This window comes from Phacochoerus africanus, chromosome X, assembly GCF_016906955.1.
Source record: "Phacochoerus africanus isolate WHEZ1 chromosome X, ROS_Pafr_v1, whole genome shotgun sequence".
NCBI classification, from domain to species: Eukaryota; Metazoa; Chordata; class Mammalia; order Artiodactyla; family Suidae; genus Phacochoerus; species Phacochoerus africanus.
In genome coordinates this window covers 59,035,926-59,052,346 of record NC_062560.1, presented here as the reverse complement: position 1 = coordinate 59,052,346, position 16,421 = coordinate 59,035,926, and the positions used below count along the sequence as shown (strand labels likewise).

Sequence of the window (16,421 nt, the reverse complement as noted above, 5' to 3'; positions counted from 1 at the left end):
GTGTGATACCTGCTGGGAGTGAGGTGCTATGAGGGATGCCAATCTCTCCTCTGGAAAGGGCAGAGGAGACATGGTTTAAAGTGGGACTGATCTATCTACAAAACAGAAACAGACTCACAGACATAGAGAACAGACTGTGGTTGCCAAGGCGGGGGGAGGGGGGAGTGGGATGGACTGGGGGTTTGGGGATAGTTGATGCAAACTATTTTATCTAGAATGGATAAACAACAGGGTCCTACTGTATAGCACAGGGAACTATAACCAATCTCTTGGGATATAACATGATGGAAGATAATATCAAAAAACGAATGTATGTATATATAGACTGGGTCACTTTCTGTACAGCAGAAATTGGCATGACATTGTAAATCAGTTGATTATTTTAATAAAACAATTTTTTTAAGTAGGACTGACCAACAACAGGCATTCTGGGCCTGACCATCTGCCTTTGTCTAATTCTTTGCTGGGGCTCAGACTTTTTGCCTGTAACGATAGGTGGGTCCCTGACAATTCTCATCCTTTCATCACAAGGAAGAGGGTGAGTTACAACCCCAGCTGGGAAAAGACAATGGAAGAAGTGACTTCAAGAGGGCCTTTGTAGGAGTTCCCATCGTGGCACAGCGGAAACAAATTCGACTAGGAACCATGAAGTTGCGGGTTCGATCCCTGGCCTCGCTCGGTGGGTTAAGGATCCAGCATTGCTGTGAGCTGTGGTGTAGGTCACAGACACGGCTCGGATCCCGCGTTGCTGTGGCTGTATTGTAGGCAGCAGCTGTAGCTCTGATTCAACCCCTAGTCTGGGCTCCATATGCCGCGGGTGTGGCCCTAAAAAGAAAAAAAAAAAAGAAGAAGAAGGCCTTTGTAGAACTCAAGAGTCTGGGACAGCATTCTGAGGAATCCCCTGAGGATTTTGTCCCTTCTCTGAGAGCACAGGGTGTCCCAGACTAGCTGGGAATCTGAGCCTGTCCGAATTCCTGACTCCCCTTTTCCACTCACCAGAACTACCCCACTCACCCACCCCGCAAAGGGCAACCGACCTGTAGCCTCAAGAATGCCAATCTGCATATCATTTTATAACTCACCCAGTGACAGAACTCCTGCTGCTTTGGGCTCTTTTTGCCTTAATTTCTTCCTGCCAGTCCTGGCTTGGCCTCCTTTGCTCCTTCCCCACTCCCCACTCCTCACCTGGCCTATAGGGCCACTCCACCGGGGCTGGTTCCTCCCCTTTGCCCACCCCCCCACCCCAGCACCCCTCACAGCCTTCTCCAGCCTAGCGCCCTACTGCCCCCTGCGCCTCCATGGCAGGCAGAGAGCCGGCCAGAGGGAAGAGAGAACAAGCAGCTGCAAACCCCAGGGATTCCCTAGATAATTTCAGGAATGTTATGTCCCAAAGATTTGACTTTCCCACCAGCCATCAGGGACCCTCCTTCCTGCCCAGAGCTTGGGAGTCCCTCTGGGAGAGAGGCCTTAGACAGGATGAGTGCAGGAATGAACTAGAAGAGAAAGACACAGCAGTTCCAGGGTGGAATGGGGTCTCTTCCAGACTCCAAACTAGTTTGACCTGGAGTGGGAGTAGGGGTGGGGATAGGAGGAGTTGGAAGAATGGCCTAAACAACTATTCACTTCCTGAGCCTCAAGGTATTAACATCAGTGTTTCCTACTGTCTTTTTATCTCGGCAGGATGTCCACAATTCTAGGCTATCCTCAGACAGATGAGATTTCTCCCTATTTTATGGATGAGGAAACTGAAGGCCTAAAGCCATGGGCCTCAGGTCACCTAGAGCAACCAATAAACTGTCTTCAAATTCAACTCAGATTTTCTGAGTACCTACCATGTGACAGACCCTTTCACATATGTCATGGTTGTAATCAATTATGAAGTGGGGGCTGTTGTCCTTGTGTTGGAGATAAAGAATCAGGCTCAGAGAGGGGCAGGAGAGGCAGAATCTGGGCTTGCGGATCAGCATTCCATTTCCAGCAGCTACTACATTGTATCATTGTGCTGCATTGTCTCTCAAGCTCCTAGGGTGATCCAGGCCAGGGTAGCTGAAAAGGGCAGGGAAAGTCAACCCACACCCATTTCCAGGGCCTCAAGCTCCATTCCCCAAATGCAAGACTTCCTCTCCTCTGCCATTTGGCAGCCCCAGCCTTGGAGCTGCAGGTCTAGCTGGACTCCAAGTCTCTGGTGGCAGAGGCAGCTCAGGGGTGGACCAGAGGGTTGGGTCAAGAAGCTCCACCACCCAACCCCACTGTGAAACCTCTGACCCCATAATCCCAGCACAGGCTGCCTGAGCTACTGCTCCCTGTTATTGTTACTGGTGACTTGTAAATGCAGGCCAGGCCTGGATCGCAGAACTTCCCAGGCCTCCAGCTGTTCTCCAGTCCTACAAGCTGCTGGGAGGACCGGTCTCCAGGACAGGCTCATTTCTCTGAGTTTGGGTTCAGCTCCCCTCCCCCAGGGACCTTGAGTGGAAATCACTGACATCTGGGGAGCAAGGTTTTTTTTTTTTTTTTCCACTTGGCCTGGAAGTTCAGAGATGCAAATATTGTCAACTAAAAAAAAAAAAAGCACAACCTAAAAGTTGAGAATTACGTTTTATTCGGTGGTCTTTTGGAGGAATTCAAGCCCAAAAGACAGCCTCTCAGAAAGCTCTGCGAGAGACTGCTCTGAAGAAGTGGAGGAGCCAGGATTTAAAGGAGTTTTTGCAACAAAGACCAAGTAGTTGGAACATCAAAAGATTACAGTTGATTAAAGAAAAACAGATATCTCAAGTTACTGAATTTAACACTTTTCTATGTAAAGGAAGATGCAAGAGTCCTGCCTTTTTTTTCAGTCAAAAATATTAAATATAATGCATACCAGAGCTGGAAGGCCTTTCAGAGATAAACCAATCTAACCCATTCATTTGATAGGTGGAAAAACTGAGATACAGATTATGTTGTCGATAGAACATGAACTTTGGACCTCCACTCTATGGGTTTAAAATCTCAAGTTTATCACATAATATCTGTGTGACCTTGGATAAGTATCCTAACCAATTCTGTGTTTCAGTAAAATTAGGATGAGGAGAATAACGCCACTGGCTTTGTGGAGTGATTGTGATGGTGAAATGAAGTAATATACATGAAGGGCTTGGAATAGTGTCTACCACATACTATGTGCTCTATAAATGTTAGCTAATATTAGTTCCAACTTTCTGTAGTGCTTTGGTGGGGAGGTAGGAAACTTGGCATTGCCTGTCTGTAGGCTTTCCCACTTCCTTCTGTCCCTACCAGCCATTTTGCCAGGTATGTCCTCCACCCCCAGTACACCAACTCATATTCCGTTTGGTAACAAAGAAGCTGAAGGCAAAGAAAGAATTTGTGGGAGTTCCCGTCTTGGCTCAGTGGTTAACGAATCTGACTAGGAACCATGAGGTTGTGGGTTCGATCCCTGGCCTCGCTCAGTGGGTTAAGGACCTGGTGTTGCTGTGAGCTGTGGTGTAGGTTGCAGACGAGGCTTGGATCCTGCGTTGCTATGGCTCTGGTGTAGGCCAGTGGCTACAGCTCCAATTGGACCCCTAGCCTGGGAACCTCCATATGCCACAGGAGCGGCCCTAGAAAAGGCAAAAAAAAAAAAAAAAAAGAAAAAGAGGAATTTGTGTCCAGCACACATCAGAGTCAAACCCTTGCTTTCTACTCCCCATCTCACTCCCCAGAACAAATATTGTCCAATCTCAGATGGCTGGTAGCAAACCTCACCAATTGTGCTGAGATGGCTCAACTGAGGGAGAGGGGCAAGGGTTAGGAGTCCCAAAGGGGTAAAATCTGGAGGTCCCCATCCTCATGCCCAGGCTGGGCCCACTTTCAAGATTGTTCTGGCTGTGCTGTTGTAGGAAGTACCTTGGCTTTCCAGTTTAGCCGTCTCTTGGCCTTGAGGACTAGGTGAGATTACCATGCACTGGTGCAAGATACATCAAAATTGTTAAATGACTAAGCAGTTTTATACCTAGACATTTTCTGGACTGAATCAATCATACCCACAAACAGGGCACGTGGGGGTTGAAATGTGAAAAGCTCTCATTTTATATCCACTAGACAGTAAGCTCCATGATAGTATGGACCTAGAGCTATTTTGTTCACCATTATTTATCTCCTTGGGACCTAATCCAGTGCCTGGCACATGGTAGGTCCTGAATAACTATTGCTAGGTTGAATGAGTGAAGGAATGAGTTTGTCAGGGCTTATCACAGTCTAGGGAAACCGTCCCATTTCATTCAAGATATCAGTAAATAAACATCTTGACAGCTCTTGCCATCATTATTTCATGTGATCCTCGCTACAGCCCTATGAGATAGGAATTATCATTTTTTACAGCATACAAATAATAAAAATGGTTAGTGTTCACTAACCACATGCCAGGTCCTTTTCTAAGTGCTTTATATATATTAATTATATGTATTAACTCATTTAAGCCCCATAACAACTTCATGAGGTAGTCATTAGTTTCATTTTGCAGAGTAGGAAACTAAAGCTCAGAAGAGTGAAGTAACAGCCCCATGGTCACACAGCTAACAAGTTATGACCTAGATAGTGAAATGCTTGACTCCATGTCTTCTTATTCTAGAGATCCTTTCCTCGAGGTCTTTTCATTGCATTAAGAGCACAAAGTTCAAACTCCTACACACAGAATTACAAGGCTCTCATCTTGGCCCCTGTTCCCATCGCCGTTCACATGCAATCCTTACATCCAGGGTAAGCCCCCTAGCTCTGTGCTGCCTCGCTTTCCTTTCCTGTCTCCAATTTTACTCTTCCTTGAAGAAATCTCCCTTCCCTTTTCCCACAGAGATCATCCTTTCAGATTCTGATCCATCTACACATCTACCATGTGCCAGGCTTGCATTATGTCATCAACTCACAACTTCCTTTAGGTCCATCCGTGCCAATAACCTTACCACAACCTATTCTTTCATCTCATGGACCTGTTCCTCACAGATATGGGGCATATGTCAGCATATAGGCAATTTACAACTAGTCACACAAGGACAACCCACAGTGTGGATTTTTTACCCATGTTGGGAGTTAGTACCCACCACTCAGCTGACACATCATTTAACTGGGCTGTTGAACTGCAGAGAGGGGCCTGGTGATGAAGCCTCCTTCTATGAGGTATAGGGCCTTGCCCTGCCCTCACTAAGTGGTTTGGCCATGACCTGAGAATCTTTGTCATAAGTCTTCCCTTTTTTGGACCCGGTAATTTAGCGGATGTATATACAAGTCTCAGATGCACATGACTACACGACCACTTACACATACACCACACACACACACACACACACACACACACATATTCAGGCTGATTAAAGAACTTGGAGTAGTGTCCTGAAATGAAGCAGGCTATCTGAGGAGGTGGTAAGTTTCACATATTTGGAGGTGTTCAACAGTGTCTGGCCATCCTCTTGGTGAGGTGTGAGAGAAAGAGGACAGTTGGAATAGCATCCAGAATTATTTGAGAGTTTCTATATATTCATGTGCTCTCCTGAATTTATTCTACTCTCTTTTTCCCCTCCCATGACAAATACACACTGCATGTGGCCAATTGGTCTAGGGCAAAGGCCTGGAAAAGGAGAGACATCCTGGGGGCTGGGAATAGAACTGTTGAATCACCCAGTCATTGTCACACTTTCAACCCCATACCCTGCCAGGCTGATTCCCAGAATGAAGACTGGGAAGCTGTGACCTGGCCTGGAGGCAGAGCAGGCAGGGGGTGTGAACAAGCACATGTGAGGACATGTGTTCACATGAGCACACATATGCACATGACCATTGGCCTGCAGAGGGGGTGTGAAAGCACACACCCATATGAACAGGAGCCCAGGAAGACACATGAGAGTCCCGTGCATATGGTGGGAGCACACACAACAGGGGGTGCTTAAGAATGTGTCCTTGGGTGAACTCATGGCACTCCTTGTGCACATATGCGCTCATATGCCTGACTACTGAGTACAGTGACTGGGAGAAAAGTGTGGCATCCCTTATGGACCCTCAGTGGGTGCTAACCTTGACAAGGCTTCCCAGTTTACAGGAGATTTTTCTATCTGAAATTTGCTTTGCTTCCCATAGAAGCAGGTAGGTGAGACAGGGTTATTACCACATGTGTTTGTGTGCATGTGTGTGGCATGTACCGCCGGTATTGCTGTTACTTTCCACCAGAGACAAGTTGTGTACAGATTCTGCCACAGAACAATTAGAGATACTACCATCCACTACAGACTGTGTATGGATCACACTGCGTCCTGACCTCCTGGTGACCTTGGGCACATCTCTTCCCCTCTTTGAGCCTTAGTTTCCTCATCAATAACTTCAAGAGAGAAGAACAGAAGGGGGGACAGAGGACCTCTATGGACCTTTCCATCTCTGATCTTGTGTGACTCTCTGCGTCTGTTATAAGGAGAAAGCATTGAGGGTCACCAGGGAGTATTGACCCTCTCAAAGTCACCTAGAGGTCATGGCTGAGATAGAACTCCAGCTGGATTTTCCACCTGCCAGGCCAGTGCTCTCCAGGACCTGATATGCCCATCTGATACAAAGAGACGGGATCCACATTCTGGGCACTCTTTATGTGCATCATACTATGCTAGGTGCTGGAATGGGACAAAAGGACACATCAAATAAAAGGTCCCGTGTGTACACATTTGAGTGTGAGGAAGGGGGAGTCATATGCATGCATAGTGCTGTGCTGAGAGGCCAGGGGTACTTTCTTGACCCCCTTTAGCCTCCAGGGAAGACATGTCAGACACATATCTACACTGGGTTCATCTCACAACCAACACCTTGCCCCTTGGCTGCCCTAACCCCAGTCTGACCTCTTACCACCTTCCCAGTATCACTGGCTTTTGAGGTGTCACCCTTAGCTCTGACACAGGTTGCTTCTGGTCTTAGAGTCCAAGAGTGCCAGAGGAGAGGGCTGAAGAGGAGTGTGGCAAAGGAGCAGACGAGACCTGAGGCCTTAACCCCAGAGTTTTCAAATATGGAACAAGCATTATTCTTTGCTGGATGCCCCTGGTGTACAGTTCAGAAATCTTCCAACGAGTCCTGTGTGTTGACCACCCAGACCATGCCAGGCACTTTAAAGACACAACTCGCCTAATTCTCATAGTACTTCTATGAGGCACACCCTGATTAGTGTCATTTTGCAGATGAGAAAACTGAGGTTCAGAGAGGATTGCTCAAAGTCACACAGCTAGAATGTGGTGGTGGGTGGGGGGGCCCTGGAATTCTGAGTTTCTATACCTCTTCATACCTCCTCAGCTGATGGAGAGCTACAAACTGTGTGTGGGGGATGCTGGGGGTTTGGTTTCCCCATCAGAACCACAAAAAGGTTGAATGGGACATCTAAAAGAGCCCTTTCAGTCACTGCAGGCTTGGCCATAGCCAGGCCCCTCCCCAGTGTCAGGTCTTGCATGTGGTGCCACCACTCTCTTCCCATACAGCCATGCAATTGCTCAGAGAGGGAGGGTGTCCCAGAACAGCCCATGCCCTTGACTAGGTTTACAAGCCTAGAAGACCTGCCTATTGCACTGGGGCCTCAGAGCAGCAGCATTGAAATGGGAGTTGGGAAACTCAAAGTATGTGTTGGGCTGGCAGGCTGTCTCTTACCCTCAAGATCGAACTGTGTGCTGATTCATGTCTGACACATCCCTGTGTATGAAAGTGTGTACACATGTGCCTTTGCACTGTGGGTGTGCTTCCGTATGTCTCCATAACTCTATGTGTACCTGCAAACTTGTTCACAGGAGGGTCTATATATGTGTGCATGTGTGCCTACCTTTGTATGTGCATGTAGGCATATGTATGTGAGTCTACATTGTTGTGGATGTGTGTTGTCCACAAACACGGAGCTTACACATGCATTTCTGCACACTCTTAGCTATACACACATGTACATTGACACATCATTCAAGCACACATATACACACATACACATATACACAGAGACAGACACATGCAAAAGCACATGCACACACAGCGTTTGGAATCTGGGATAGAGATCCCTGACTTTTTTTTTTTTGGCCCCAGCATGCAACTTGATGTGGCATCTCTGTTCCCAGACTAGGGATTGAACCTGAGCCATGAGTCAAATCCTAACTACTAGACCACCAGAGAACTCCCAACCTGACTTTCTCTTGGGTTCCTCCTACCCAAGAGAACAATTTCTAAGAGGCTGACATGGGTTGCTGGGAGACAGATTGGGATAATGAGCGCAAGGGGATTTACATCCATGCCAGGCACCCAGAATGGTTCACCAGGTAGTGGACGGTGGTGCCAGTCTGGTGCCCAACCTCATGGGAATTTTCACTTCCACTTTGCCTTGTCCTATCATTAGATCCATCTCTCATCATCTCCTCCATACCCATCCTCACTGCCATTTTAGCCACCTTCCTGGCCTCTGCATGGCCACTGGGCCCTTCCACACCATTTCTGCCTGAGACCGCTTGGAGTGCTTTTCTTAAAACTGAACATTTAATTATATCCCTACTTTACTAAAATCCCTGTCATCCCCTAAAGCAACTTCCCCCAAACTTTGGAATTTCATGGATGAGGAAGACATTTTTTTAAAAAAATAAGTAGGGTAACAGAGCATTGCAAATTTTTAATTTTGCTGAAGACAGACTTTTTTTTAAATCTCACACTCTTATTTCATAAAAGAAAGATTGTTTGTCCATCCCCAAAGGATGGACATCACAATCTCCAAGTAAAGAAGAGTCCTTTGAGCTGAATTCATTTAGCTCTCTGAAAACTGCATTGCATTATCCCCACCTTTCTCGCATTTCACCACAGATGAGTGAAAAGCTCATTTGGGACCCTCACTAGGTAAGGATCTTGTTCCCAGGGATCAATTCTAAGCTCTGATTCCAGACCCCCGGTTCCCCCTCTCTAGCTCCTCTCCCCTCTAATCCTGCACTTGAGGAGCATGAGGATGCCAGCCCTTCCCCCAATCCACCACCAGTTGACTGCCTCCAGACTCTTGCTAGAGAAGTTCTCTCTGCCAGGCATGCCTGGAATTCCTCCCCCCACCCTTTTGGACTGACGAACTCTTCTCTTCAAGTTTCAGGCTCAGCCCAAATGTGACCTCCAGTGAAAACTTTTCAAGTCCCTCCAAGGGTCCTCACCTAACTTTCATCCTATCTTCTATATAGTCTAGTTGTTTAAAAGTCTCCCAACTGGGTTCAGCTGTGGGAAGCCACAGAGTGTCAAGAAGAGTACAGACTTAGGAGTTCAGATCACAACTATGCCAATCACATCTGAGTGACCTTGCAAATGTTTATTGATTATTCACAGTGTCCATTCCCCATCTATAAAAGTAGGAAAAAATGGCTTGTGGTGAAGATTGCTACCAGTTAATGAACTGAAAGTACCTATATCTGATATATACCAGATACTAAATAAATATCAGTTCCCTGGGTCTTGAGAATGGAAATGATGCCCTCTATATCCTCATGAATCTTGCTGTGCTCATGTACCCCCTGTATCCACAATACAATAATCACTCAACAAACATTTATTGACTGACTATCTAGCATAGTGTCTGACATATGGTAGGGGCTTGATAAAAATTTGTCAATTTTCTTACCTCTTCTTTGAGGACAGAAACCATGTCCCTTCTTGGTTTTTGTGTAACTCCTATGGTGCCTAGCACAGGGCAGGTACTTGATATATGTTAATGGAAATTAGTAATGATAATCACAGTAATAGTTACCATTACTCCTATAGATGCTACATGCCAGGTATCATGCAAGGAACTTTACACACATTATCTCATATTTGCATATATTTAATATGTAAAGAATAACACCCACCTCATCACCTTATAAGGTCGGGGTTACTATTGTCTTTATGTTAAAGCTGAGGAAACTGAGGCTCAGAGAGGTTAAGAATCTTGCCTTTGGGGCAAGGCCAAGGAAGCAACAAAGGCAGGTTTTAAAAGAAGCGCCAACAGGCTGACTTATTTCAATGGGAAAGCAGCAGAAATTCACAGAGCTGGTTAAGTGACAAAGGCAAGACATGAACCCAAGACTCGAACCCAAGACTCTCTAGCTCCAAGGTAGTCTCAGAAGCCCATCCGCCTTCCAGATGGCACGCAGCAGTCCCCAGCTGCCTCATTCCACCCAAAGCAGGGGAGTGGGCTGGGTCTGGGCAGCCTCTTACCTTCACTTTCCTGAAGCAAGCCCAAAACACGTCCAGCAGAGGCATGATGGGGTGTGGGGAGCTGGCAGGGCCCAGCAGAGTTTTGCTGGGCACGGGCCTCTTCCTCTCTGGGGATCAGGCTACAGGGGACCAGAGGCTTTTTGAGAGCCAGCCCTGGCCCCGTGCTCCATCAGCGGGCTCAGCTCGGAGAGGGAAGAGGCGGAGAGCAGAGGCCAGAGCTCAGCTCGCCTGCACTCCAGGCGCCTCCAAGGGAAGGAAGGAGGGAGGGAGGGAGGAAGAGAGGCTAGCTGAGGAGGAGGGACTAGGAGGCGGGTCACTGATTCAAACTCGGAACCGTTAACCAGTTGGCTGGGACTGGACAGTGATGCCAGCTGAAATTCCCTGAACATTACAGTTCCCAAGCTTGGAGTGTCCAGCCCACTGTGGCTCAGCCGCTGGGCCCACAACCTGCTTGCTGCCTCTTGCTGAATGATACACCGGCCCTCCCTGGGGGCCTCTGGGCAGAACCCAGACAGCTCAGTGGCACTGGAAAAGTTCCAAGGAGAAAAGCCCAGGGAGGAAAGCCCTCAACCTAGGAAGGTCCCAGGCAGGTGAGGTGACAGTCACAGAAGGGGAAAGGCGTATGGCCTTAGGAAACCTTCTCTGATAGGAAGCTCGGGGCCCTGGGTCATGGGGTCATTCTCCCACCCTGCTCTAACATCAGGAACTGTGACTCACTCTGGAACTTTGGGGAAGCCCCCTTCTTCTGGGCCTCACTTTTCCCAGCTGTACAATGAGAGGCAAGCTCACAGGTTGCTAAGTCTCAAGTGTGTTGTATGGCTCCTGTTTAGGGTTACATAAAGGGCAACTATGGACGAAAATTCCTGCAGGATAACAATTGCTGCTCCTCTCAGAACTACTATGCTGCCCCTGGGCACCCATAAAGAAGTCAGGGAGTGCCCCAAAGAGATTCCAAGCCCTCAAAGGTCATTTTATCCATCCCCTGCCTCAGTGTACACAGCTCTCTTCCAGCTCGGGTAGCGTGGCTATATGTTCTTTTCTGAACATGATCTGAGTTCTTTATCTGCTCTCATGCTCGGAAATCTCCAGATCCAGAAGTTTAGCCTGGAATCTGTTCTTGAACCTCCTGCATGAACTGAAGTCAGCTCTTCCAGTGGAAACAGAGTTAACATTAGGCACTTTTAGAGGCTTTCTGGGCAGGAAGCCATTAAGAAGCAATGATTTCCCTCCACCCCTAAGCCTCAGCAGGCAGGGTGCCATGGCTGGTGGCCAGAAGGCTCCCAGGGACCCCATGGCAAAGGGCCAGGCTTGGGTCTCTGGGGACACATGTCATCAAAAAGCCCAGAATAACTTATTCCTTCTGGCCTCGCTTCCCTTTCAGTAACTCAAGCTGGTCAGGCAAAGGGCCAAATCCTGGGGTCCTAGAAAGTCTTAATCCTGCTTTGAGCAAGCCTCTGCCTAAGTCTGACTTTCCTCCTCTGTGGTTTGTCCCATAGGTGTGTCCCTCCTGAGGGTCTGTAAGGATCCCTCCAGTTCTGCTTAAACAACTCTATGGCCCTCATTTTCCTCATTTGTACCCTAGGGAAGTGATGATAACAGATGTCTCACCTCTCTAGCCCTGACCTCTGGGCTATCTCAGATGTTCATTCATTCGGGCCCTGAATGGCAGTCAGCCAAAGGCAAGGCAAGTGGCTCCTTCTCACCCACCTCTAACTGCACACACTCTTATGAGGGGAAGCCCCCTGCATGGGGCAGGTGAGTAACATGAGGACCCAGAGCAAAACAGTGCTCCATCCTTTGAGCATTTCTCTTCTCCTGCAACCAGAGGTTTGAGGATGGGAAACACAGAGGCTGCAGAGCAGGAGCACAGGCCTCCTAGAATGGCCACATGACCTCTTGCTTCCTGGAGTTCACGCTCTTCTTTAGATCCAGGCCTCTTGGGTTGCGGTGCACCAGCTGTACCTTTGGACATTCATTCAGCAGGCAATTGTGCCTGGTGTCCTGACAAGCCTTTTTCCTCATATGTAAACTATGGATCATCTGTTTGCATAAGGGGACAACTGTTAGGAGTCAGTAAGGTAAGCATTCATTTACACTTACCATACTGGACACATAGCAAGTGTTCAATAGATGTAAGTTCCCTTGCTTCTTTTTCCTGTCCTGGGTGCTCCTAACTCTCCCTTGGTTCTGGTAAAGCAGGAGCATTGATTTAGCATTCTCTAGACTCGAGTTCAAATCTAAGCCCAGATCTTTGGGGGAAGTGCCAATACGCTTTCTCTCTGGGAACCTCAGTTTCCCTGGCTGTAACATGAGGATGAGGATAAAGATCCCTACTCACCTCCCAGGGAGCTCTGAATCTGGGAGGGCCTCACTTGCCTCACATTCAAGGCCTCCTATAATGGGCATAACAGGCATGAAGACTGCTTTCTTTGGTGACTGGAGTCCATATGGGGGTGGTTTTGGGGAATGGGCTGGGGAATGAGAGTATAGCCATGAGGGCAGGTAGACCCATTAGGGGCTGGGAACCTGTGGACAGACAAGCAGTGAAGCCATCGTATTAACCCTCCCTGGACCAGCTGCTTTCTTGCCCCACCCAGGAACTGGCATTGCCTACCAGAGTGTGTTTTGTCTAAGGCCCAAGTCACTAATCTGTGCCAAGGAAACCAGATGAGGGAAAAGAGAAACCTGCTATAGCTAAGATCTGTGAGTCTGGAAGAATGGCTTCCCTCCCAAGGCCATTGTGTTCTTCCTTCTGTCAGATTCTGAGTAGATCATATCCAGAACCATTGAAGGGAGAGGGTTGTACAGAATGAGACAGGAAGTCAGAGACCTACTAGAACTTTCTCAAACTTTTTGCTCTCAGGACCCCTTTACACTATTAAAAGTTATTAAAGACCAAGGAGTTTTTATTTATGTGGGTTGTGTCTATGGGTATTTATTATATAAGAAATTGGTTGAGAAATTTAAAGAAGATTGATGAATTCATTCATTTAAAAAACATGCTAAAAATTAGGCATGTTCGTATTACATATTTTAGAACATTTTATAAATATATTTTATGAAGAATAACAGTATCTCCTAAAACAAAAATAGCTTTACTGAGAGGCATGGCATGGTTTTATTTTTATTCTTATCTTTATTTTATTGAAGGATTTTTTTTATTTCACTAATACATTATTTTTTTCTACTGTACAGCATGGTGAGGGTTAGGGTTAGAGGGTTAGGGCTACACATACATGTATACATTCTTTTTTCTCACATTATCATGCTCCATCATAAGTAACTAGACATAGTTCCCAGTGCTACACAGCAGGATCTCATTGCTAATCCATTCCAAAGGCAATAGGTGGCATCTATCAACCCCAAGCTCCCAATCCATCCCACTCCCTCCCCCTCCCTCTTGTCAACCACAAGTCTAAGTCCATGATTTTCTCTTCTGTGGAAAGGTTCATTTGTGCCATATATTAGATTCCAGATATAAGTGATATATATTCATATGGTATTTGTCTTTCTCTTTCTGACTTACTTCACAGCACTTCTTCTGATAGCTCATCTGGAAGAGTGGAGGACTGCAGTACTTTCTGGCCTGGTTTTATAGTTTCTTGCTGTTCTCTTTAGTGTTTGGTTTAATAGAAGACAGATGGATTCTCATAGCTGCTCCTGCTTTCAGTCGCTGTGATATGCTGTTTTGATCGAAGTATGTGAAGAAAATTCTGCCTCCCACAGATATGGACTTAGAAAAGGGAGACCTCATTGACCCTTGAAAGGGGTCTCAGGGACCCCTGAGGATTTGTGGGCCACACTTTAAGAACCATTGTATTACAAGATCCTAAATAGACCTCACTAGAGAATTATAGAATTAGCTGGAAAAGTCTTGCAGAGCATCCAATTTGAAAGCCTTCATTGTGCAAAATGGGAAACCGAGGCCCCCATAAGGAAAGGGATTACTCAATTTCACACAGAAAGTCTACAATAGAGCTCAGACTTGGATACAGTTCTCCTGCTTCCTAGGACAGTTCTTTTCTCACTAACTTTACTGAATGCTGCTTTACTGAATTTCTTGATAGTTCCAAGGGTAGTACGGTGATGAGTACCCTAGCCTGAGTTATAGGGATGTTTGGATTCTAGTACTATGTCTGTCATTGATGAAGCAGTCAGAGCTTCTCCAAGCATTCAAAGATCATAGCATAGATCAAGAAGATTGTAAAGATTATAAAATAGTGAGTTCCCTGGTGGGAATTCCCATTGTGGCTCACTGGAAATGAATCTAGCTAGCATCCATGAGGACACAGGTTCGATCCCTGGCCTCATTCAGAGGGTTAAGAATCTGGCATTGCCTTGAGCTGTGGCTGTTGTAGGTTGCAGATACAGCTCAGATCCTGCGTTGCTATGGCTGTGATGTAGGCTGGTGGCTACAGCTCTGATTTGACCCCAAGCTTGGGACCTTCCATATGCCACAAGTGCGGCCCTAAAAAGTTAAAAAAAAAAAAGTACTGAGCTCCCTGTCACTAGATGTATACAAGGGAAAAGTTGGCCCAACTAACCTCTTGTGTTCCTATCAGCCTTAAGAACCTAACAGAGATGACTCTAAAAATGGTGCTTACACTAAGGTTCAGACGGGGTTCCTGTGGCAGGGCCTAATCATTCCCTTTTCCAGAACATGGTAGGCAGAAAGAAGTGGTACAAGAATTATTCTACATTTATTTTATTTAAAAAAACTATATACATTTATTTATTTATACTCTATCATTCATTCACCAATGTCCAGTCATTTGTTCAACAAATATTTACTTGACATCTAGTAAACAATTCTTGGCATTTGTACTTCATCTTTTTTCCCTTGGTCTCCAGGTATGTACCAATGTTTCAATCAATGAATTCCACCATAACAGAGGGAGAGAGCAACGCCCAATAGAAATCAAGTTTCCTAGAAGTCCACAGAAGGCAGAGGTGGAGTGAAAACTACAAGTCTACCATCTCCAATAATTACAGAGAGAACAGAAATGTAGATGTACTCCTATGAGACAAACAGTTGTATTACAATCTCCAAACAGTAATGTACTCCCCTAGAGGGGAGTGCGATATCAGACGCAGTTCCTTGAGGACAGATGCTTTCTCCTGGGGGAATAGTTTTGCGATGTTCATGTATTTCCAATACAAAGCCGCTTGCATTGGCACCTAGCTCTTTTCTGTCAATGTGGCTCAGGATCTTATATCCAGACTTTTACCTTTACTTGTGTATCCATTCATTCATTCATTCAGTAGACTTTATTGATCATTACACTGTGCTTGGCCCTAAGGATACAGATATGATGACATATAATAATAGCTTCCATTTATTGAGTACTTTATGTATACTTGATTTGTTCTAAGCACTCTCAAAGCTTTATCACATTTTGATTTTCACAGCAACCATCTGAAGACATTATTCTTATAATTCTTATTTTATAGATAAGAAAACTGTATCTCAAAGAGGTGGAAAATCTTTCCCAAGGTTACACAGCCAGTAAGCGACAGAACTAAAGTTCTAGCAAAACCCATCTGACACCAGAGTCTTTGCTTTTACACCTTACTCTCTACTCAGATATGGTCCCTCTCTTGGAGGATGGCTGGTTCATGCTCCACAGGAGAGTTAAGCCAACAGATAAAGAACTCTGATCCAAGACCGAGCATGAGAATGTGGAAGTAGAAAGATGAGGAAAGTGTTAACAGAGGCTAGATCAAAGTCAGCTCAAAGGATAAGAACACTTGAAAGAAGAGATGCCATTCAGGTTGAAGAATGGGCAGGACTGGGGGAAATAATGGGATGAGTGTTCCAGACAGAAGAGCTAGCATAGGGAAAGGCCTAAAAGTAGGAATTCAGAAATCACATATGAATTACATATAGCAGATTTCATTCAGGTGGTCTGCAGGGTGGCTTGCACTGAGTTGCCACATTGAGCAAATGTATGGACTGCTAGATTAAATTTGGATTTCAGGTAAACAATGAATAATTTTTTAGTACATGTATGTCTGAAATTCAAATTTGACTGGCATCCTGTATTTTATATATTTTCTATTTTATGCAGCCCCCAGGGTGCATAAATGAAATGCTAGACTAACAAAAAGTATATTAGTACCAGATCACAAAGAGCCTTCACTGTCAGGTTAGGTAGTTGACACATGACCTTCAAAAAATGCCTCTCTGAGCTTCAATTCCTCCCATCTGTAACGTGAGAGCACTGGACTAGACC

General features: G+C 45.9%; 1 protein-coding gene across 2 annotated transcripts in view; it reads right to left on the bottom strand.

The window, feature by feature from the left end:
- The window catches only part of STARD8 (StAR related lipid transfer domain containing 8), a 75,687-nt gene extending 65,256 nt beyond the window's left edge, over positions 1 to 10,431 (bottom strand). For both annotated transcript variants that reach the window (XM_047764415.1, XM_047764417.1), the window contains exon 1: positions 10,189 to 10,431. In XM_047764415.1, the coding sequence (XP_047620371.1) occupies positions 10,189 to 10,233 (45 nt within the window). In that variant the 5' untranslated portion in view covers positions 10,234 to 10,431. The remainder of the gene's footprint in view (positions 1 to 10,188) is intronic.
- Between the last annotated feature and the right edge of the window lie 5,990 nt (positions 10,432 to 16,421).